This window comes from Gymnodraco acuticeps, unplaced genomic scaffold (assembly GCF_902827175.1).
Source record: "Gymnodraco acuticeps unplaced genomic scaffold, fGymAcu1.1, whole genome shotgun sequence".
In the NCBI taxonomy this organism is placed as follows: Eukaryota; Metazoa; Chordata; class Actinopteri; order Perciformes; family Bathydraconidae; genus Gymnodraco; species Gymnodraco acuticeps.
In genome coordinates this window covers 1759013-1783290 of record NW_022991584.1, presented here as the reverse complement: position 1 = coordinate 1783290, position 24278 = coordinate 1759013, and the positions used below count along the sequence as shown (strand labels likewise).

Here is a 24278-nt window from a genome sequence, read left to right as displayed (position 1 = left end):
TCTGCTTGCGCACAGAGCAGGAGTTTGTGAGAGAGCCGGCTTGAGAGTCAATTTCTCTTCAAAATATAATTGATTGCCAGCCTCCCTTGTCCCTGGCTGGCTTGCTAGCTCGTTGGTAACTGATGTCTTCTAATGTGCCTGCATCTGGCGCTGAGTTGCCATATTCCTTTCAAGTGTATAAGTGTGAACCACTTCCTGATATCCATTGTTGCAGATAAATATAAATGATAATAGCCAAACTAACCTAGCAAGCGTAAACTGACAGGCTGCTGTGCCGCATCTCAATCAAAAACCCACACGACTCAACCCAGCGAAAAACCAGTCTCGCGCGCAGTCTTTCATTCAGAATTTCATTCAGAATTTCATAGCATAATAAAAAAAATGATATTAAACTAATCTTTCAACATAGTTTAAAACAAAAATAAATATTAGGACAAAGCCCTACAAATAACAACAATAAACATAATCAGTGGCGGCTCCAGAGTGTTTTTGTTGGGTAATCTATGGTAGGGCTAACCTATACAGTGGTGGGGCTCAAGTCAGTATTTGCAATGTAATTACATACACGCTCCCCTTGACAGTGAAACGCCAAGCGTGAGGTTTAGATTATTTCCCCGTCTCAATCCAAATTGAACTGTATGAAATAAAAAGGCACATTTGTGTTGTAGTAAATAAAAAGGACGACCAGCTGGAGTTGACATGCTGAAAACCCAACCCCTGCAAGGGGGTCTGGGGGGATTCTCCCCCAGGAAATACTAACATAAAATACACATTCTGGTACTCTCTTGAGAAGAATAATAAATAAATCTATTACTACACGACATATTTAAAAAATGAATGCCATTTTAGTTTTCTGTTACTTTGTTCTGAAAGCTGAACCTGCTGCACCTCACAGAGAGAAGAGGCTGTGTGAATGACTTTACATTGTGGATAAGGGTGGATGGCCCCCATTGTTCTGTGTGTCAAAATGAAAGACAACCCACACACCTATCAATCATCAAACCGTGGGGTCTTATTTCATTACGTGTTGATTTCTATCAACACGTAATGTTGTTTCAATGTATATAGAGATCAGCGACGTGCAGTCAGGGGAGGCAGAGCTTCACCTGTCATACTCCAATGTAACGGAAAAACAACTAAAGAAAAACGAAATAGTAATAATAATAAAATGTCTCCACTGATCTGTGTTGTGATTTCTGTATGATTCCAATCGCTTTTTATAGTGAAAATCAGCAAATTGGCCGAGCTCCGCTACAACTCCATGGGAGCGAAGAGGAGTGAGACAGGGACGAGCTCTGCCTCTCGTAAGCCCACAGTAAATGGCTGGAACGCGGGCACTAATGTAGCGCGGGCACTTATTTTGTGAGCGCGCTCAAGCCAGTCCGTTACTGTGGGGTGAGGTGAGGCACAGATGAGCTCTGCCTCACCTCAGAATGCGTCACCCCACAGAAACTGGCTGGAAAGCGGGCCCTAAGCGCATGCCTGTTACCATCTCACTGTATGTCACCAATGTAATGTTTGTAGATCCCTTTATTACATTTATCCTCGCCATCCATAGTCTCTAAATAACTTATTTCACGTATATATGATATTTAGGCTCGCTGGTCTCACCATACAACGGCAATGAAAAAAGCACCTGGAGAGGCAGCCATAACCTCTGCCGCACTGAAGGGGGCGCACGTGAGCCCACATGTTCTTGTTGCTACTGTTATTCTACGCAGAGACGGTAACAACAAACTAGACTTTTGTTTTGAAACTAGAGGGAGATAAGGAGGACTTTTACAAAAATGTAATGGAGATTGTTGTCCAGAAGGATAGCATGGACTTCATCTTCAAGTCAAGGTAAGACCACAATTGTAAAATGAACATGGGATTTTACTAAGAAAGAACAATCCAATATTTAGATTTGGGGTATCCTTTTGTTGAACAGTCTGTTTAAAATGAATCGACGCATCAGACTAAAAAAGCTTTTGAAAATAACCGAACATTTCGATTAAGGTCAAAATATAATATTTGTAAATCTGACTCTGAAAGAATCAGTGCCTCACCGTACGTCACTGGTAGAGATGTACTACAGCAAAAGTATACTCTCCGTCGGAACTTCCTGCAACAACACCACGCAGTTATCGTGATTCTGATTGGCCAGAAGACATTATCAAAGATGTTCTATTGAGATGACGATCACTACGTGACAAAAGTTTTCAAACCGTTTCTAGTCTTCGGTATTTACTGCTGTCTGTGCAATTTACTCCGCGCGAGTTGGTGGACTTTATTTAGCTTACTTTAAAATCACTTTTCATGGTGGGGCTAAGCCATTTCTTGGTATGGCTGTAGCCTACCCCAGTATACCTTGGCGCCGCCACTGAACATAATAATAAAACAATTAAAATGTTGTATTCAGCCCTGATTAAAACAGCGGGCCCAAATCCTGGATGGGCGGGCCCGGCCCCATGGGGCCCGCCCATGACGCCGGGTCTGCCTCCGAGTAGCGAGTTGAGAAAGAGAAAGGTCTGTATTATTGCTACACAAACATTATCTCGCAATCTTAGTGTCGCCAACTCGTTTCTAACATGCAAAAAGACAAACAAATGTCGGTGTATTTTCGATCTTTCCAATCGAGACGAGATCTCTCTCCCCCGTCTGTGCGCGAGGGGGCGGGGCAGTTTACACACACGCGGCTGCTCCATGCAGCAACACACGGCGGGGATGGCGGAGAGAAGCGCTCCAAGGTGTGGTTAAATGTTACCCGTCTTGAGGTAGACAATGCTCCTTGCCAAGAGAGTTCAGCATGTGAGGGCGGTAACACGAGCAATGTGTCTAAACATTTAGCAAAAGTGCACCACATCCAGACGGAGGAATGCACCAGGTTCCACTGTCTTTCTAGCAGCTCTGCAGCCCCATCCACGAGTAACGTTTCCACGTCAGGTGTTATGTATGCTAGCAGCAACACACGCAGTTAACTCAATGATTCAAACATGGGTTAATGATAAGAGGGAACTGAGTTACTCTTTATTTTGTTAAAGTTTCAGCTATTCTGTTTACAGTTCTGTCATCAGATTATTTAATACGATTTGTTAAAACATTGTTGTTTCTTTTGATGTGAAATATTATTTATTTAATTTAAATAAAAAGCAATGTTAGTTTTGTTCACAATTTGTTAATTTAATAATATATGTATTTTTGAATCAAGTATGCATCTTTATTGTCTTCATTGTTAGTTTCCACATGCCTAAAACAACCTCAAGCTAAATCTAAAAGTTGATGGCTAAACAAGAGGGTTTGAGAAATTGTGCAAGGCATACAATAATAGTCTGATTAGTCGTTTCATTAATCGATAGATTAATCGATTATCAAATTAGTCGTTTGTTGCAGCCCTATTATCCCATGTATAAATAAAACGTGTTATTCAGCAACCCTTGCAATTTGGGATTTTATTTTTGGTTGGTAGACCTCGGTGAGCTGGTCATTTCAAAAGTAGCTCACCAGCCCAAAAAGTGTGGGCACCCCTGATCTAAACACTCAAGAGTCCTTTACCTCACTGAGCTGTAGTATCAGCCTCTCAGTCTGACTGGAGAGGACTCTCCCTCCACATCATTGTAGAAACATCTTCTTCTTCCGTTAGAGCAGCTAGCACCAGATGCTAATAACAACAGCGCCGGAACCGGTGCACCCTCCCTCTCTCCCACGCTCAGTCGCATTTTGGCTGTGAGCTGCGGGCGCCAGATAAGCCAACATCCCCCATTTTCATCACTTACAGCGCCCATCGTACAGGGCAAATGAAACGTGTAACCGGGGTGAAAAGGGTGTTACATTTACTTAATTGTGAATATTGTTACATCAAGGCCGAAAATTAGGATGAGCCCCAACGGTCAAAAATGTTTGTTTCCCTCCCAGAGCAGCCAGCTCTGGTGCGCAGGTGCGCACCAGTTATGTGCAGCCCTGTATATAAGCCACCTAATGAGTCAGCCCCCCAGATTTGCCAAAAAGCTTTTTCTGCTGTACTAACAAGACTAAAGTGGACGATGCTGTAAGACACAAGCTTTATAGTCTTACTTGCCAGCATTGTGAACCCGGAAATGTACCCCAAAGTTTTATGATAGAAATGTAAACATAAATTGCATTAATTAGCATCAACTAGCAGATGTGGAAAATAGCTAGCAAATGGCTTGGCCAAGTTGGCCAATTTTGGGGTGGTTTGAGAAAATGCAGGATGTTGAAGGACATTTTTAGCATCCAAAATGAAAGAAATCAACCCAAAGCTCATCTTAATCAGCCCACCAGGAATACAAAATGGTCACTTTCGGGTTAAAACTGCCATTTTTTTATCCTGGAAATGTCTTAAACTGATTCAACATCCTGAAAAACCTGAAAAACCACTCCATAATTGTCCAAATCGGCCAAGCAATTTTTTTATTGTCTGCATATTCTAATTAATGCAACGTATGCTAGTTTAGCAAATTGTCCAAGATATGCAAGTTAGCATCCGGCAGTTTCTATGGGCTCGGGACTCATACTATACATTTCTAACAAAAAACGTTGGGGTACTCAACATTTCCGGGTTCATAATAAGACTATGAGCTGGCAGATAGACTATTATTGGCTGCCTGATGGAAGGATTATTTCAAACAGTGTGTCAATTAACTATTCAAAATTGGTAGCTAGGCGAGTTTGTCATCATTCAAGCTGTGACCCGCATCGCCAGGAGGATTTTAATCCAATAACCTTCATGGACACACTCTGACACTGTCAGCAGCCACGTCACACCCCCTGTCTTCCTCTCTCATTAGAGTCTGTGTTTGACTCTCCCCTCCCAGCCTCATGTACAGCAGGTGCAGAATAATAGATGAGTAGATGAGTTACCTCCCGGTGTTGTCGTTTCATCGCACCTTTAGAGGCAGGGATGTACTTGGAAAACCCCCCGCTGAGGGAACAGGGAAGATGAGAGATGATTTTGCAGTGGTGGTGGTGGGACACTGCCTGGGGACCGAAGCTGGGTCATCCATTTCTTATTATCATCTCAGAAGCTGTTATTTAGAGTCTTGAAATATTCATAGGGTTTGCCAGTTTATTTTTCTTGTTTTGTTATTCATTGATTTTGTGTTTTCTTTTTTTTTCATCGTCGGCCTTTTTCAGTTAAAGAATAAACACACACACACTAACACACACACAGATACACATACAGACAGCAGCAGCAACTAATGAATACTCATTCATTTCTGTGTGAGCTGAGAGGAGTGAATAAAGAGACTGCAATAATATGTTGATTATAGAATTCAGTGTTTCCCCTAGGTCAGGGGTCTGCAACCTTTTTGACAAAAGAGCCATTTTGCTCCTTTTTCCAAAACATTTTTTTGTCTGGAGCCGCAAAACATATTTCCTAGTTTTTTATTGTTATATCAGACAAAAACTACAGTTTCTTTGCATTTATTAGGCTATTTATTACATGATATAAAACTGTTAACCTCTAATAAGAAACAAAGAACTCTTATAAGGAGAATTTAAAATAATACACAGGCCTACTTTAAAATAAATTAAACACAGCACTTGGGGAGTCCTCTGCACATTTGAAGGGAAAACAAATATTATTAAAATGGGACCACTTTGAAATAAATAAAACATATAGCTGCACCCTGAAAAGAGTTAAAGGTAGGGTAGGTAAGAATGGAGAAACCAGCTCGAGTGCGCTAGAATTTGAAAATACAATACAAATGACCAATGAGGGCACGAGATAAGTTTGTGCACAGACGGAAGGCTGACAGGCAGGTAGGCCATCAAGTTATTTTAGCCGGCCCGGCTCAGATGATTGGTCGTGCTTTTTACATCGCTACGGCTTCCAGGGATTCATTTTTGTATGTATTTATTTTCAAAGCATTTAATATATTCATTGCTATCGGGACGTCAAGAGCATTCCATGGAATATAACAATAAGTGTTTTCTGAAATAAATTACATACCCCATTGAATTATGACTGAAGATCGTCAGCTGTCTTCCTCTCCCTTGTTGTTCCTCGATACGTAAAGGCTGCAGCACCTTTGACAACTTCTCTCTACATATCAAACATACCGGTAAACCAGCATCGTTTGCTGTGAAAGCAGATAACTCTGTCCACACAGAATTAAATCCTGTGTTCCTCCGGTACTTTTATTTGATTTATCCATAGTTCGCTCATCGAGCCGGGGGTCAGGTTATTCGCCTCCAAGAAAAGGCGCTCGCGCGGGACCGTAGCAGGATCTGACGCATATTTTAGTTGACCTAATTAAAACCGTTTTGTTTTTTATTTATGTGTCACAGTATCACCTCAAAATACAAGATACGAAACATTTTCAACCATGCAACAAAATATAAATAGTCCTACAAATACTTTTATTTTATTTCCTTCTTATTTTTGTCTAAACTCAAGGGAGCCAGAGCAGAGGGCTTAAAGGTCCCCTTTAATGTATATTTTCTTGTGTCTGACGCGTTGTGATAATGAACGTGCATATATATTTACTTGTGTGCGCGAGGCGAGCGTGACATGCATTGCAGACCGCAAGTTAACCGCAGGTTTACCTTGACTTTCTAATGCCATTTTTGCCAAGGTTCAAGGCATTGGCTACAGACAAACAGTGCCATTTCTCCCACTAGTTCAAGCCATCATACTGTATGCATGTATTGAATGGGTGTGTGTATACAGGGGCGCCGTTTACCGACAGGCAAGTGCTTGGACCAGAAGGGGGGCCCCAAATAAAGTAGATTAATCCAATCCAATCCAACTTTATTTATATAGCACTTTAAAACCTCTAGACCAAAGTGCTGTACAGAGAGATACATAAAATATAAAATCACTCTGCTCACAAAACATTTAATTAATTAATTAATTTAAAATAAAAGATACAAACACAAAACAAACCAGAATAAACATAACAATTTCAAAATAATTTTAAAAAAAAGATTAAGAAGGTCCAGAGCAACGACAACATGAAACACCCTTTAATGTACTGCAACGACATGTCGGGAAACCCCCTCAAGGGGGTAACAAAAAGGTTTGAGTACCCCTACGGTAGACCATCTCTTATTTTGTGTATTCCCTGTCCGACTGAAATCAATATTATATTCCTGTTTTGCGATTGAATTAACTTTTCTCTATGAAAACGATTGACTGGGTCGATCATCCCGTTGGTTTTTATCTCCACTGGAAAATTGTCTCGTCTTTGAACAGCCCGTATTTCTTCCGACTCAGTGTGATTTTGTTGTCGACCGATAGGAATGAAAACACGTAGATGACCCGTGAAGCTGAAGGAAAGCCTGTTTGTTTTGTGTGGTTCCCACAGGAGACGCAGCAGATTCCCACAGAAGAAGTCGCTCTAGACATCTGCCTCTCCAACGGTCAGAAGGTCACAGTCAACATTCTGACCTCAGATCAGACGGAGGACGTCCTGGATGTGAGTGTCTGTTTAAGAAAACTGTTTTCAGCCAGCACTCCACACGGTTTATAATTTGTAGAGATTGAAAATAAATAAGAAAACAAGTGTGTTTTAAAGGTGCGGCCAAAGTGCAACCTGGCCCAATGTTTCTATCCAGTTCTATAAACAGATGAACCCCTTTTTAAAGGGATAGTTCAGGTGTCTTGAGGTCTAATTGTATACGGTAGCTATCTATAGCTATTTAATGATCTACATTTAATAAGAGTCAGCATGCCTAAGTTTGGAGAGGTACAAAGGAAATACTGCACAGAAGTGAAGCAATGTACTGCTGTGCATGGTGACATCAGCTAAATATATTGTATCTGCCTAAAAGAAAGCCAACCTACTGTAAGTCAAATGTATATAAGTCTAAGTTTACAGTATCTTTCATTATTTTACAGCTTTAAATTCTAGACCGACAGCCCTTTGCTACGAGTAGGGAAGATATTATTTAAGCTCTGGCCAAATCAACCAAACACCATTGGGGAAAACCCGGTGTTTGCTGTTGTACTGAAATAATTAAATAAATAATACATTTCATTTATATAGCACACTTTAAGAACAACATCATCTCAAGGTGCTTCACAATGCTATAAGGAGAAAATAATAAAACAAATAAAATAAAAAGTTGAAAGAGGGATCAGTCTGTTTCCCAAAACTGGGGGCGAGCCAACCGACATCTACTATAGATAAGGCTCTGACTAATATGGATAAATACCTCTTCAAAACATCTCAACCGTCCCTTTAGTATAAAAGAGGAACGTATAATAATCGTCTTTAGTCCATAGAGATACCATAATGATGTTTACGATATTATTTTGTGCTGACATCTTGATAAGGGAACATCCTGTGAACCTTTGCAGTTTGATCTCTGCTGTTTGTAGCAGTGCTCACAGACAAACTCATCAACAATCACAACACTAAGTAAGGGTGTACAAACAAAAGAGAAGCAGACACCAGTTCCAATTCCTTACATTTCTTCTTTCTTTAGGTCAGATAGTGATGATCAACTTTTTTGTACTTCCTCTTCAACTCTGCTCTTTATTGACCAAAACAAACACACACAGCAGGCACAGTAAACAAGCTGCTGTTTTATCAGGATGTCCTTTTTCTGCTCTTGGCTGTAAATCGAGTGTGTTTTTAAAGTGTTTACCACAGCATGGCTCTTAACACACTTCTGTAGAGTTTCTCAATGGTTGTCTGTGTGTGTTTTATAACCAGAGATGCCACTTTGTTGCACTGTGTTGTCATGAAACAGTTTCACTTTTATCTTGCAACATTTACTTTTTGCGGTTGAACTGCAGAAGTTGAAAAAGGGGTCAAAGCATAAAAAGGACTGTAATCACAAGCCAGAAGAAATAATACAATTACAACTCAACATCATAACACTCAAAACATGATTGTAAAGGTTTTGTTCATTATTTGTTGTGTATTTTTTAAACCAAAGGCTCTTGATGAATGGACTTGTTTTACATTGCAACACACTGTTCCTTTAATCTTCATTTATTTCAAATCTTTGACTATAGAGTTGCTTGGTTGTATAATAAGGACATATACTGCTATTTGACTGCTTTGAAATGATCAATCTGATTGGCCAAAACAAATGATGAGGAGTAGGACATTGAATTGAAACCCTTATTATCATGACTGTTAATTTATTTATTAAAAAGGGCTAACACTTTCACGGAATAGACAGAGGGTGTCGAAGACTATGAGGGAGTTGCTTGATATTTTTTTAAGATGGCAAAGTATGATTTAGTTTTATTTCAGTTTTTTATCTACTGAATATCACTGAGCTTAAATCCTATCTGTCTTCAAACACTTTCACCTTCATGTTTTAATTATCTCTCTTCCCTCTCTGTGGTATGTTTCTGCAGGCTGTTGCAACTAAGCTCGACCTTCCAGATGACCTTGTTGGTTACTTCAGTCTCTTCCTCGTCCGTGAGGGTGTGGATGGAGGGTTAACATGTAAGTCTCAACAAAGGTTTCAAGGAAACATTTGATCATCCGTTGATTATTTAGAGTCACCCTGGAATGTATTTTCACAAATGACTGAAAAGGCATCTCAAGGGCTTCAGGTTTTCTTTTTTTTTGGCACACTACAGTTGGAAACCAAATATTGCTTATCAAACTAAACTAAATGTGCTTTGATTAACAAGATTTGGTAAATAATGAAGGTTTTAACTACCTTATAAGCCGAGCCAAGGACCACTCTCAGAAGACTCACCAAACACACCGTAGTATTCTTACAGAGAAACAGGAACTAGGACATAGAATAAAAAGCTATTACATGTATTAGGTTGAACTGAAAAACAACTTATTGGTTAACCAAAGGGAATGATGTGCTGTATTGTCATGCTGTTGATGTTAGTGTTTTTTCTCTAAATTCTTCAAAATAAGACGTTAAGATTTAACTGTGTTTATCCGTCTCACAGTTTGAATTTAAACTGTAGTTTAATTAAAAAGGAAGCGGCTTTGCCCAGAGTGGCTTCCTGTATCGGAGTTCCTTCTCTATCTCTTACTTGAATACATCATTTATGTATTAACTCTCCAGAAGCTCTGAGAGCTTACCAGGCTGTGTGCAATGTTTGCAGACTAACTTCTACTAAATTAAGTCATTTTTACAAAAATACTGTACGAGGGTTCTACAATTTTAACAGTTCTCACAGTTGTTTGCACTACAAACATTAAAGTGTAAGAACCAAATGTTATCCTTGATTTATTTCCATATTTATGGATTATATTTATTTATATAGCACTTTTCAACACAAGGCAATTCAAAGTGCTTTACAAAAAATGAAAGACATTCAGAAAATGGCATTTAAAATCAGTCATTAAAAAGAAAAGCTAATAAAATAAACATTAAAAGAAAAAATACATGAAGTGTGAAGAATACTTAATATCTTCAAGCACCATTTGTGGTCTCAAGTCACTTTCTATCATGTCATCATGTGCCAATTGAATTACACCCCCCTAACTCTTCATTCCAGCATTCAGAAGCTGCTGACATATGTGTTGGTATCAGTGTTTCCGCCAGATCAGGGCTGAGAGGGCGTCCACCCCGAGAGCGGGGGTGGAGGGGGGGCTGCTTGAATTTTGACTTGAGCCGTCCCTTATAGATACTATCTCTTTACGTTAGTGAGCCGGATCATTTGACTCGGCTCTCTTAAAGCGCCGGCTGTTTCGGGTCCCAAACGGCTCTTCATGTTTACCACAGAGCCTCAGTATCGCCACTGCGAGGCTCTGGTGCTCGCAGCTCACGCGCGTGCTCCGCTAGCACCGCTCATCCAAATCGTGCACGTTCCGTGTTGTCCTGTAGCAGGCACCGCCGATGTCGGGGAAACGATCTTCAATACTCCGAAAATAATCCCACCAGACTCCTTTGCCCCTCCAACAGAGGGATGTCCTTGTCCTTTTTCCTTTTCGTTATTTCAAGCGATAAAAACTCTCGATCTTCTCTCGAATTATTAATATTTTTGGACGCCCTCGGCTCGAGTTCAGGGCGTCCCGAGCTGAATAAGGGCGTCAAATGACGGCAAGACGCCCCCTGGCGGAAACGCTGGTTGGTATGCACTTGTTTTTAACTGTGAATGCAAATCATAGTAGTAACATCTGCATTTGTTGTCAAAAGCAACATCACAGTAGCACAGGCACAAAGCTTTCCACTTTAGAATAGTTCACTTTCCAATCCCTCTTTATTCCATTTCATCACAACCCTGCCCGTCCAAATCTCTCCCCCCCCCCCCCCCCCCCCCCCCCCCCCCCCCCCCCCCCCCCCCAGTCCCAAAGAGTCTCCTCTCTCGTCCTTCATCTGCCAAATCCTTCCCCTCTCCTCGCGCCAAATCCATTGCGGGCTGAGAAATGGTGCCAGGTGAACTTGGGGGAATCTGTAAATATTGCAGGGATGTTGTATAGTCTTGGCACATTATAAATCCGAAACTCTTGAGTGGTATAAAACAAACGAAGGCCCATGTGTTGAATACGACGCGACTACCAGAATAAATCCGGAACAGCAGGCTGCGGATCAAACAAAACTGCCAGTGGGTGTGTTGACATAACAGGATGGCGAGAATAATTCAATTCCTCTCTGACAGGCATTCATTCTCCAGACATCTGTGGGCAAATCAATGTGTGCTGTAAAATATGCATAGACATGTCAAGAAGAACCAGCATGCGGTCTGAAATCGCAGTAAAATCTTCTTAAGATTTAAGATCTTAGATTTAAGATAAGATAAATCTTCTTATCTGCATTTTTAGGGTTGTTTTGACGATTTAGTCCGCCTGCCAATGTTCCAAAAACATTTTAAGCATTCAGTTTGTATCTGTTTTTTTTTTTTTATTCCTACAGAGATATCCAACATCAAAGCAACCAGCATGTGTTTCTGTTCCTGTACACAACATCTCTGCCCATAAATGAGTAAACAGACTTTTACACCCTAATAGCAAATTAAAGTGCTGTTTAGTCATCAGATTTGTGGTGTTTTGCACATTTATTGATGCCTGAACACACAGCAGCAGCATTAGAAAGTACCTGAGATCTCCTTCACTCTCCTCAGGGAACAGGCCGCACTGAAACAGCTGCAGATTAGGGACACACACACTTACAGCCCATTACTTTTTTTCCTTCACATTTGAATACTCAAACACACACTTACACACTAAGTTTGTTTCCCTCTGGGACCTATCCAGATGGAGTTCTCCAATCCCTCGTTGTTTGTTGTTACCATCATTATCAGAATGTCCTTGGAGCTGCACTTCCTTACTCTCTCTCTTTCTTTCTTTCTTTCTTCCTGTTTTGTTCCCTCTCAGTTGTGCGGAAGCTGCAGGAGTTTGAGCTGCCTTATGTATCCATTACCAGCTTGCGGAGCTCTGAGTTTCACATACTCCTACGCAAAAGGTACCCCACCACCTGCTCGCATGTTCTTCCCAAAGCACTGTGCTGTAATTATAGCACGGATTCATTGTCCCCATGTGTTATTTATCTAATCCTGAAAAGAAGCAGGGCAGATATTTCTGTTTTGGTAAGCAGCACATTACCACATCTGCTTACTTGGTGTACTTTGAATCAGTCAACCAGTAAGGCTCTATTTTAATTCCGGGTGTTTCTTATTTCAGTCCTTATCTGCAGTGAGGCACTCGTTCCTAATGTCTCAGAGCAACAGCCACGGGAAGCTTATCTAACTTCACCATCTTCTACAAAGTGGCAGCTAATTTGCAAAAGAGACTGGAGTTTACCATTTATTTTGCCAAGGATAATAGTCAGCATGAAAAGAAAGGTGGTTTATCAGGCTTAAACCTGCTGTTACTGCAGCAAAGTAGTTAAAAATACACATACTTGGTCATCTTAATTGCAATCTAAGTGTACTCTCATTGCAATCTTCAATTACTGTCTGTAAACTGACAATAGCCTACAATAACCAGAAGTTTATCCAACAAACAAAAAGCTATCTGCCAAGTATCAGTAAACTGGAAAGGAAAAATGGAAAGTTAATGGATAATAAATGTCACTTACTGATGTAAAAATGGGTTTGTACTTACATTTAGTCATGATAATTTATCTAGCTAGGGTTTTTGGCTAATATCGTTCAGCTTATAGCTTCTTTATTCGTCATCCTTTTATCCGTTGACTAATTTACTCCCATTATATTGAAACGTTTCTTCAATGATCTTTGACAGATAAACAGCCTAAAAAATATCAGATATGTTTGATGACTCGACGTAGAGCTAGAAAGAGTGAAGAGAAATTAACAGCCTAAAGAATTCCCATGAAATTCAACCACCACCAAATGTAACATCCGATATAGTCTCTTAACAAACATTAAACAATTTAAAAGTATTTCTTTCATGAGGACTGTTCAGTGTTGAAAATGGATTTGAAGGTGGCTACAATGGAGCAAGGAGGGTGGGTGGCGCCATCAAGACTTGAGAACTGTTTTAAAACCTTTGTTTCACACACAAAGCATCCCAAGTTGTATGAAACATGACTCATTCTTTACATTTCAGTATTAAACTAACCAACTAACCACCAGCAGAGCACACATGGTGTATTTAAACAACCGTTTCTTAGGTTTCACAGTAAAATCCCCTCCTTGTTTTTTTTATGGTTCATTTATTTATTTTAGGAAAAGCTTTACAGTTACAGATGAAAATGCACTCCTTTGCCTGGAAATGGGCTTCTGTCATCAAGCTCCGTGTCACACAAAATACAGGATATGAAAAATGTTCCTGGGTGGGCCACCCACACAAACACTGCATGGTAATGTAGCCTGAAGTTAGTGGCTGCTCCCCTCCTCAACATAACATTTTTCTACTTCCTCGTGTGTCTGTTCTTTCGTCACCCTGCCTCCCGCTGACTGAGGTACACAGGATGTTTACTTTCTTTCTGCCTCAAGGAAAGTCTGAGTACTCCTGACCTAGTTTCTGTGCAGAGTGTAGAGCAGCCGGGAAAGAATGAATGTAGAACTAACAAGTGGAGGTGGAGGAAAAACAGACCCCCAGTGTATGAGGTCCAGGGGAGGATCAGGTCAAAATGAATTAAAAAGCCCTTCTTGGCTAAAAGTGCACGCTTGAAATGAATTTTCCAGTGAATTTATATAACTTGTGCGCATGTGTAAGTATTTATGAAATAAAAGCAGGCATATGAATAGTAGTGGCCTTTTTTTTAAATGTTAAGGTCAGGTGTAATATGTACATTTATAATGCATGAGGTTGGGCTAATGAACATTAAGGTAATTTATTTCTTAGCAGGGGCTTAACTGAAACTAAAGCAGCAATATATAATTGCTTATCTCCAACACATCTTCCACTTCTACCCCCCCCCCCCCCCCCCCCCAGATCCTCTCTCTCTAATAACCCTTCTCTCTTGTTACCTACTTTAAATTGCTGATGTTGCCAGCATGCTTCACATCCACTTGAATAACTTCTCCATCCACTCACAGCCCCTTTGTCATGCAATTATCACAAGTTAAATTGATCAATGCAATGAGATTCTAATCCAATCCAATCCACTTTATTTATATAGCACAGTTTAAAAACAGAGGGTTTGCCAAAGTGCTTCACAATGTACATAACATTATAATAAAATATAATATTACACGAATAGATAACCAGCTAACTTGGACAACAATCAATAAATGCATGTCCGAAACCACTGTTAGTTAAATAAAGGCATTTCCCTTACTTATATTAAGATGTAATAAGCAACAGCATCGAAAGCCAAAGTATCTTAAATTGCAAAATATAGCCTGAATGTATGTTTCTTCAGATCAGATTTGGGTCATTTACACTCATGTTCTCAGTTCTAAGCCCTCGTGCATTTTTTTCAACGTCACGCTCTACTCGGGCTGCCCTCCGCTGCTCACACCTCTCCATGCATCGAAGTGCCAGCAGGAGCCCCCTGCCCTATAAACTCTATACAATCTCACTGGGAGACCGACTGTCCTTCAACATCTATAGGAAATAGGCTTTGAATTAAATGCTCTTAAAATGCTATAGTATGTCACTGATATTAAGTGACTTGAATTTAGTCTACAAGTCACTCACTTCACAGATTAAATTACATTATTATTATTTTTCTGATACACTACAGGAAGTAAGACAAAAGAAACATTATTATTTGTATTTATTTTTCACAGGACATGCAGACAGAATCATATGTTACTATATATTACTTGTGGTAAATAACCAAATATGATTGTATTTTCATGGAGTCAGACTCTTTAAGTCACTCTAACAAATCTGCAATTTTTACTCTGCCACTTTGTAATTACTCATTTAAATTAGAAAATAGATTTGTAATGCGTGACGGTGCCTTTTCTTCCTGCAGCTACTGGGACATGTCGTACGACGCTGACGTCATGGACAACAGAGTCGGCCTGAATTTGCTATACGCCCAGGTAAGAGGTTTCATAATGTCCGTAAACCAGACACTTGTTTATTTCCAGCTGCTGAAGGGCTCTTAAAAATTATGTTTTTATGACATTTTGAGACCAAACGGAACATTTATATTATATGTGATTGGATTTGTTTACATCTTTCATCTGATGTGTTTTATTGAGCTTGTCTGTTGCCAGCATCACACCAGGAAAACAAAATCAAGCACTGCTTCATCCTGGGCTGCCAAAAGCTTTTGTCCCTCCCCGGGGTCCCTCCATTATCTGATTGTGATGTCAGCTTGTTTTGACTTTGCAAAAAACCTCGAACCCTGTACGTCTTTATGCTTTTCTCTGATCCTTTTAAGAGCGCATTCCCTTCGTCGGCGGCAACCTGTTCTGTTGTATTAAGCATTTTTGGGGGCTGAGTGTAGTAGACTAAATCAATGAGACATAAATAGTGTTTGCAGTATGTTTCTGTGTTACCTGCACTGTTTACATGAAAGGGTTAGGGTTTGGTTCCTCCCATGTGTACAAAAGGAAACTCAAAACTAGCTATGTTTAGTGCATCCGAACAGAAATATGAACTTTAGTTTGTTTGTTTTTGCTTCACCAGACAGTGTCTGACATTGAGCGAGGCTGGATACTCGTCAACAAGGATCAGCACAGGCAGCTGAAATCACTGCAGGAGAAAGGATCCAAGAAAGAAGTAAGCAAAGGGCAGCTCCTCTCCGTGGTTCTGCCTCACTTCAGTCCAGCTAATACTCATCAATATCTTCGCCCAAGGATACATCTTTAGACCGTAGATAATAATGCGTCTAGTCATTCTGTCATGCAGTTGGCATAGTTCTTCCCCTGATATGAATGTTTAATCACCCCAATCCAGAGAACTCATTTTCTCAAGGGAATTGGTTTCTTTAGAAAAGTTAGTCTTCTAAAAATGGTTTTGTATGATTTGTTCCCTCAGTTCATCCATCTAGGCCAGACTCTCAAATATTACGGCTATATCAAGTTTGACCCGTGCATCACAGACTTCCCGGAGAAGGGCTGCCAGGTCATCGTCAGTGCGGGCAACAACGAGCTCAACTTCCACGTCAAGCTGCCCAACGAACAGATGAAGGAGGGAAGCTTCAAAGTCACGCGCATGAGGTGTTGGCGAGTCACGTCTTCTGTAAGTGGCATTGTCTGTGTGTGACAGTGAGGAGGAGGGAATTCACCTTGAAGCGTGCCTGTATCCCCCAACCGGTGAAATAAGGGAATTGGAATCCCTCCATGTTATTAGGAGACTACGAGCTGGCAGATTAGAGAAGCAGCAGCTTTGGCTGGAGTCCATTTCAAACCAACAAGCGTCTCCTGTCCCTGTTTACAAACTTCCTCTCACCACTGCAGCAGAAACAAATGTCTTTAGTCCTGCCAAGCATTCGTTTTTTACTCCTACGGCTCTCGAAAAGTGCTGACCTCCACACCATTCATCTTCATCGGTCCAATTACCCGAACACGCAGCCCACACAAGGAGAGCGCTGCATCGATCGGCAGCCTCACACACACACACACACACACACACACACACACACACACACACACACACACACACACACACACACACACAGCGCAGCATCCTTCAGTCTAACTGATAACAGTCCATTGAGGGAAGGGAGTGTGATGGCCTGCAGGTGGGGAAAAACCTACCCATTTATACATCTGTACATCTCCACTAACAGCAAGAAATGAACAGACTCTTGCAAATAAAACCTTTAGAGATTTTGGGGGAAAGAAAAGATAGTTGTTTCACATGAGAAGTCTTATGTTTGACGCATTAGGCTACTTTAGAGCGTCACCTAGTAACTGTAATGATTAGTAAACAAGAGATGAGTCATGCTCGACTCAGCAGATAACAGTGATTGATTGAAGGGGTCTACACATCATAGGTTCGACAGCGTGTTTAATCAATAGTATTTTTTAAATTCAGAAACATTTCATAAACGGGAGACTTAATTAGTTAGACAGCCAGGCTTTTGTTTGGGAAAAACTGATGAGGTTTAAAATGAACGCATTTCCCCAATTTCAGATGTTTCAGATCATTGCCCTCATCATGGGGAGTACGCAGAAACACATTCATAATGTCCTCTGGGCTTTTCAATTCTGAGAAAAGAACTGTGATGTGTTCAGGGTTATCTCAGCTTGGGCTTGAAACTTGAAACTACATTAGTTGTCTACAAAGTCAGTGTTGAAAACTGGTGCTGTGGGTTTTGAAGTGAACATATCTTACACACGCTTTAAAATGGGAGTCCCTACCCCTTACAGAAGTGCGTTATTGAATCACTGGATTACGCTTTTAAATTGATAATGTTTGACAGAGTAATTTAACTCTACGATTGCAGTTTTAGACTGTATCTGTTTATTATAAGTGTAGCTGATGTGAAATCTAGAGCAAATTCCTTGTCTAATAAATCGAAATATCCCTAATGGCCAACTACAAACGGCTCAAATTCACACCATAATGCCCCACAGAGTTGATCCGTCTTGAATTTATTTTCCGCTTTCACCCAGACATTACATTACATTGCATTTAGCTGACGCTTTTATCCAAAGCGACTTACAATAAGTGCGTTCGACCAACAAAATACAAACTTGAAGAAAACAGAATCATAAAGTACATCAGGTTTCATAGAGCCAAGACATTTCAAGTGCTACTCAACTGGCTTTAGATAAGCCAGCCCTTTATTAGTATATAAGTGCTTTGTTAATAGTTCTATCGCTCGAAGTGGAGTCGAAAGAGATGAGTTTTCAGTCTGCGCCGGAAGGTGTGTAAGCTATCTGCTGTCCTGATGTCAATGGGGAGCTCATTCCACCCTTTTGGAGCCAGGATAGCAAACCCACGTGTTTTTGCTGATGGGAAAGACAAGTCGTCTTGAGAACAGACAGTTCCTTTAAAGTCTGAACAATGTATTTTCACTTCTGTAAATCGCTGAGGAAAGCATTACATGCAGCTCTACACATTAATTCAGCCAGCGTTTGAAGGATGAGCATTTACAGACGCTAGAGAGCTCATTTACATAGAGATGGGGAACATAGTTCACTTTTGTATTGCATTACTGTTGGAGCAGCACAGTCATTACATTTATTACAGAAGCGTTTATGAGTCTCCCAAAGTTCATTTGCTCAGAGATCATGGCAACACATTTCAAATTTTAAAATCCATCGTAGCTCGTGTGATCGCTGTCCAGTGGGGGGGTTGATTCCTGAGTTTATTCTCAAAGTCATTTTAATGAGCCCTTTCCAACAAACTCTTCAAAACAACCCCCCTCGCAGTTGATTCTTCATCCGGAAGAGCATGTATAAACAGTTAGCGAGTGTGTGTGTTTTTCTATATGTTATCTCCTGTGTGTGTGTGGACAGTATGGGAGGTACAGCTAGTTTCTGGCCCGGAGGGAATATTCTCCGTAAAGAGAACAGGCTCCATGAATGAGGAATGAGGGCTCGTCTCCAGGGAAACTGTATGCCTCTATGAACTTTACGGGCTCCTTCAGGATTTAAAAATGCTATGATTGTTCAGATTTCTTTCTTTCTTTGCGCTCCTGTTAAGCCTTTAGCTTGCATCTTCTTAAGATGTGTCTGACTGCCATTGGTAATGACACCATCTTAAAAAATTGGCATTTAACAAGAGAGATGGAGGATAGAAAATGTGATTCAGCTGTGTTTGTACTTCTAGAGTAGACTCTTAGTAGTAGAATCACATTCCTATCCTCCACTTAAGATTGCAAGTGGAATATCTGGGAAGAAATATATTTTCTTTATTTCCATTTCATGCACTTTAAACTCAAGAAGACTAACTTGAATACTGAAGGAGGAAAAGTTGTGTTTCAATAGATATGTTTGCAGGAGGATGATGATGATACCACACAAACACCAAGTCATAACTCTCTATCTTTCTTTTCAATCTGCAGCAAGTCCCGATAGCCAACGGCACCACCACTCCCTGCAGCTCGTCCAAATGTGACGTCAAACTGGAGCTCGCCTTCGAGTATCTGATGAGCAAGGACCGCCTGCAGTGGGTCACTATCAGCAGTCAGCAGGTACGAACTGACGGGGTCAACGTGAAGGCAACAACCAGAGAGTACAGCATTACATTGGTGTGATTAGTATGACCAGAGAGAATTTGTGTTGCTGTTTAAGAAAATATTTTGTGTACATGACAGTTAAAAATGTGGTATTTTTACACTGCTATTTCTCATTAAAACTGTTTTGGTAGGAGTGCTGAAAATATCGGTTTGACTTCTCTCCAATATAATGGAACTAGAACATCTGATAAAGTTTGCGTCTACTCATGGTCAAGAGGCTTGTGACTGATGTAAACAATGAGATATAATCTTATCTAGCTCATTTAAAATGGTTTCTACATAAGAATGCTCATCATTTTAGGAAAGAGAAATTGCTTTTTATATTTTTTTTGGTGCAATTTAAGCACACAATCTGAGTGCCACAATCTAGATTGATAAATAGCTCTCCAGGTAATATGAAAAATATATATGTTGAATTTTTGATGAACTGTCCCTTTTTAATTTGGTTTAATTTTTCCAGATTGTATTAACATTTGTTTGTGTTTTCAGGCTATCATGATGAGTATCTGCCTTCAGTCTATGGTGGACGAGTTAATGGTGAAGAAGTCAGGCGGCAGTATTAAAAAGGTTTGTGTTAAGATTATAATATACTGTACTTCCCAACTGCACTCGTTTCCTTATAAATCAACATGACCACATCATTTTCAATTTGATTACATCAATGTACACATAGATTTGCAGAGGATGTAAACTCACCTTTCCTAAATTTGACATGATATTTAACATTATAAGTAAATTATTTAGCATCTGTATGGTAGTTAAATTAGGTTTACTTTAATTTGGCAATTGTGGAGATTGTAGGTCATTGGATTGCAGTGCTGTAATCACAACATGTAAACAGAAAGCAAACTTTGTGATTCAAACATTCACTAATATCTGTATTCTTCACTTCTGCTGTCCATCCAGATGCTGAGGAAACGACACAATGGCTCCATCCACCGTTCAGAGAGCCAGCAAAATGTGAAATCTCCCCCTCTACTGGTGAGGACTGGGATAGCGTGCCATGTGTTTGAATTTGCACCTTGTGTAGATTTCAAGATAATTTGTTTATGATGTTGTTGTTTTGTCTGCAGGACTCCCCTGACCCGAACCGGGAACAAATCGTCAAACTCTCAGTGAGTATTTTCTACCTTTTTTTAGTTGTGAAGTATAGCATAGAACATGCAGAGAATGTATTCCCAGAACCTTAAACCGTTTCTAATAAATCAATGTCAGACCAGTGTTAATGAAACTTTTATTATTCCATTTAGACCAAGCTAAACTCTGTGTCTCTCCGGGGGATCAGCGCCTCAAACTCGGCAAATGATATCAGCGGCAATGATTTCCATGGCAACTATGCTTTCGAGGGAATCGGGGATGACGACCTGTAACCCCAGACTCTCCCTCCTCCCCTCGTCGCTCCACCGTCAGCGACCCGGAGGACAAAGATTACAAGCTGAGCTGAGCCGAGCCAAGCGGGCCACACACGCCTCCGATTCTGCAAGATTGTAGCTTCTTCCTGGAGAAAAATTGCCGCCTTAAGCTCTCATTTAATCTTTGTGTCCTTTTCTTTTAGACTCTTAAATCTTGTATTTTTAGTTACATCAGCATATTCAATTGACACTCTGTCCCTATCTATAAGACTTGTGGCAACATACAGTAAATAGCATGTGAAGCTACAGGTACGCAATAGGTATGTTTTTTTCATATGTTACTGACCAATTATTTTTCATTCACATGGATTACTGTTTCATTGACAGTGTGTGTAAAGTTCTTTTAATGCAGTTTAATTCATGAGGTACAAAGTAAATTAATATATTATAAACTACATGAAGAAATACCTGCTAGATTTTGGATCATTCCCCGGGTGGCTGCATGTTCCTTTCCAACCCGAGAGCCAAATGTTTAGTTAGACCTGGCACTAGTGATAATAATACAGCAGACATGGATAGTTCTCAAAATGACCGGGATACCAGTGAATGTGTTGAATTTGACCTGTAGACTATTCAACTGCTTACTTATATGTAGATGATTATCAATGTTAGACTTGGCTATATACCAAAATGTCATGTTTTTATACCGTTATAGTGATCCTCTGTGTTTCATGCTACTCATGTGCCAAGTCAGTAAATCTCTTAGCAGGATACCAGCGGTGTTTTCAGCTTCCGTTTGAGGCACAGTCGCTCATACTGCCTTCAGAAATAGTCTGATGCCTTCATTTTTACTTTTTTTTTTTAGCCTCGTGGGTTAACTCGACATTGGTTGAAGCTTCAGATATTGTCAGCCGGTGTTACCTAGAATCATGCAGAACTTGATAGATGGTTGATTTGGCCGAGCTGCTTGCACTTGCTGAACCCATCACTTTTGCACAGTATTACAGGTGGAGAGGAATGTTTGAGTGGAAGCTTGAGCACGACTTCAAACATTGTGTGGAGATTTTATTTTATTTCCAAGGGGCTCTGTAAATCCATATATGATTTTCTTTTTTTAAACAATTGTTTTAAGATTTCTCATAAATGCCAAATTATAGTTTACGAAAGCATTTTGCACAAAATAAACATAACAAATTATGACAATGTCACTTTTTACATTATGTACATGAAATTAAGTATTCTGAACATTTACTAATATTCTTTATCTTCAATAGCCTATTGTAATCAAATGGATCAAATGTAATCTACGCTGTATAGAACAAAAGTTGAAATGGACTAACATTTATCATTGTTTACATAATGTTTAGGGGACTTTGTTAGTTAATATGTAAAGTGTTTACACATTTCTCATCTGATTGTCTTCATCTTGTTCTTTATTGGGGCTTCAGTTCTCTGTAATCTGTGTGTACAATGTGCCAACTCAGTGGCTCTATTAGAAAAGGTGCTTTGGTGAAGTGGCTAATGTGATCACAATTGCTCGGGTGAACAAAGTTCATGCAGAGCAGGAAACTAATGAACATATCCCACTGTTTTAAAAAACGTCATTCCAGTTTTGTATTGCTTTTAGCGTCTGTTAAGCTGCATTAAAATGTGTTTCGAAGCCTCTACGTGTAAATCCCTTCCAACCTATCGACAGCTTTACTATCACTGGTAGCAAGAACTGTAAAAAACAATGTTCCATAAATGTCTCGTTCGTCACTGCTGTGCTTCTTCTCTCTCGTCGGTTGCATTTACAGAAAGGGGCTCAGGTCACCATTATTCATGTTTAGATTCTTTATTTCTGTCCATCACGTACACAAGAAGCTGCAAGCTCCTGGGTGTTAATAACTGTAGGTGCCAAATGAAAGTGCGTTTATCATCAGCATCACTTTTACAGAACATTTCATGATGATTGTATCGACCTGATTCATTCCACTGCTTTTCCTTTTGATTTTAGTGGTCAGTAACAACTGTCATGATGCTAAAAATAAACTCTTTAGGTGATCTTGTGGTTTTCATTTGTCTGTCAATGGTCCACTTTAGTCATTATGTATCATTCTTCATCAGCAGCATGAACGTTGCTCTGTGGTACTATGCCAAGAATCTTACTCAGTATAGCACCTTAGTAATGTTAACCCAACACTAGTCATTATTTATTGATGAACATAACAATTGATTAGTCTTATAACAAAACATCATCTATTGCATTTAAAACAACACAAGCAAGATATGAACTGTTTGGGACAGTACACATACAGTAGCCTTCATTTCAACATTGTAAATAGATGGGGTGGATGTGAAACTTCCAATTTCTTTACTGTCTTATCGGACAAACCAATACATCAGTAGGGCTCTACATGCTTCATCTGTTCTGCAATATGACATTTACTGTCATTTCAGTATGAATCAATAAACGCCTGATATTTTTTAGATACAGGCAGACCCTTTTGTCATTTAGAAACAGGAGCTAAACTGATAGAGAATACACTTCTTATAAACTCTCAAAGAGGTTTTTTCCCTAAGGGATCTCTGAATGTGATTTCTCCATTATAAACTTCACAGAATGTGGAACATTTTTACCATATACATTTTTCAGAGAACCTTTAGAGAGCGCTACCTGAATGTGTGGTAACCTATTTGATAATGTTGAGCTGCAAGAATAATTAGAATGACATTAAGACAAATACAAATATATACAAATGAATATATGAATGAACAGACGAAGTTCGATATCAGGAACTTTAACAAACTCAGCCTTCATCTCTTTAGCAGCTGCAGTGTTATTTCCCGCCACTAGATGCCACTCGTTTGCTGCTTGATGACGTCACGTTTGTCCAAGTCAAAAGCCCTATGAGCGAGACTATTTCTCGCCGGGTGCGGTGGCGCGCGCCTGTAATCCAAGTTACTGGGAGGCTGAGGCTGGCGAAGCGTTTGAGCTCAGGAGATCTGAGCTGCAGCGGACTATGCCGATCGGGTGTCCGCACTAAGTTCGGTATCGATATGGTGCTCCTGGGGGAGCTCGGGACCACCAGGTCGTCTAAGGAGGGGTGCATCGGCCAAGGCCGGAGACGGAGCAGGCCAAAGCCCCCGTGCCGCTCAGTAGTGGGATCGCGCCTGTGAATAGACGCTGCAGAGCAGCCTGTGCAATACAGCGGGACCCAGTCTTTTTAACTCAAAAATAAAATACTACAACAACTCAGACATGCAAACATTATATGTTTCCACCACACAGCAGCTTCATCACTGCCTTTTTATCTTCTTGTTCTCATGAAAAACACTCACGAAGCAGCTAATCTGCGTGTGCACTGCCTCCACCTGGAGGAAACCTGAAACTACATCAACAACACTGAATATAAACTAATGAGTCTCATAGTAAAACTGTAAGTGTACATCAGGACATACTTTATCATTGCTTGAATATTGGTGGTTTATTATAGTGAAATGTGGCACTGT

At 40.1% G+C, this 24278-nt stretch overlaps 1 protein-coding gene across 2 annotated transcripts in view; it reads left to right on the top strand.

Moving 5' to 3' along the window:
* The window catches only part of snx17 (sorting nexin 17), a 34180-nt gene extending 11351 nt beyond the window's left edge, over nucleotides 1-22829 (top strand). For both annotated transcript variants that reach the window (XM_034197664.1, XM_034197662.1), the window contains 11 exons: nucleotides 7311-7421; nucleotides 9320-9410; nucleotides 12252-12339; nucleotides 15268-15337; nucleotides 15930-16022; nucleotides 16281-16484; nucleotides 19261-19389; nucleotides 19924-20001; nucleotides 20341-20415; nucleotides 20508-20549; nucleotides 20685-22829. In XM_034197664.1, the coding sequence (XP_034053555.1) occupies nucleotides 7311-7421; nucleotides 9320-9410; nucleotides 12252-12339; nucleotides 15268-15337; nucleotides 15930-16022; nucleotides 16281-16484; nucleotides 19261-19389; nucleotides 19924-20001; nucleotides 20341-20415; nucleotides 20508-20549; nucleotides 20685-20804 (1101 nt within the window). In that variant the 3' untranslated portion in view covers nucleotides 20805-22829. The remainder of the gene's footprint in view (nucleotides 1-7310; nucleotides 7422-9319; nucleotides 9411-12251; nucleotides 12340-15267; nucleotides 15338-15929; nucleotides 16023-16280; nucleotides 16485-19260; nucleotides 19390-19923; nucleotides 20002-20340; nucleotides 20416-20507; nucleotides 20550-20684) is intronic.
* The last annotated feature ends 1449 nt before the right edge of the window (nucleotides 22830-24278 follow it).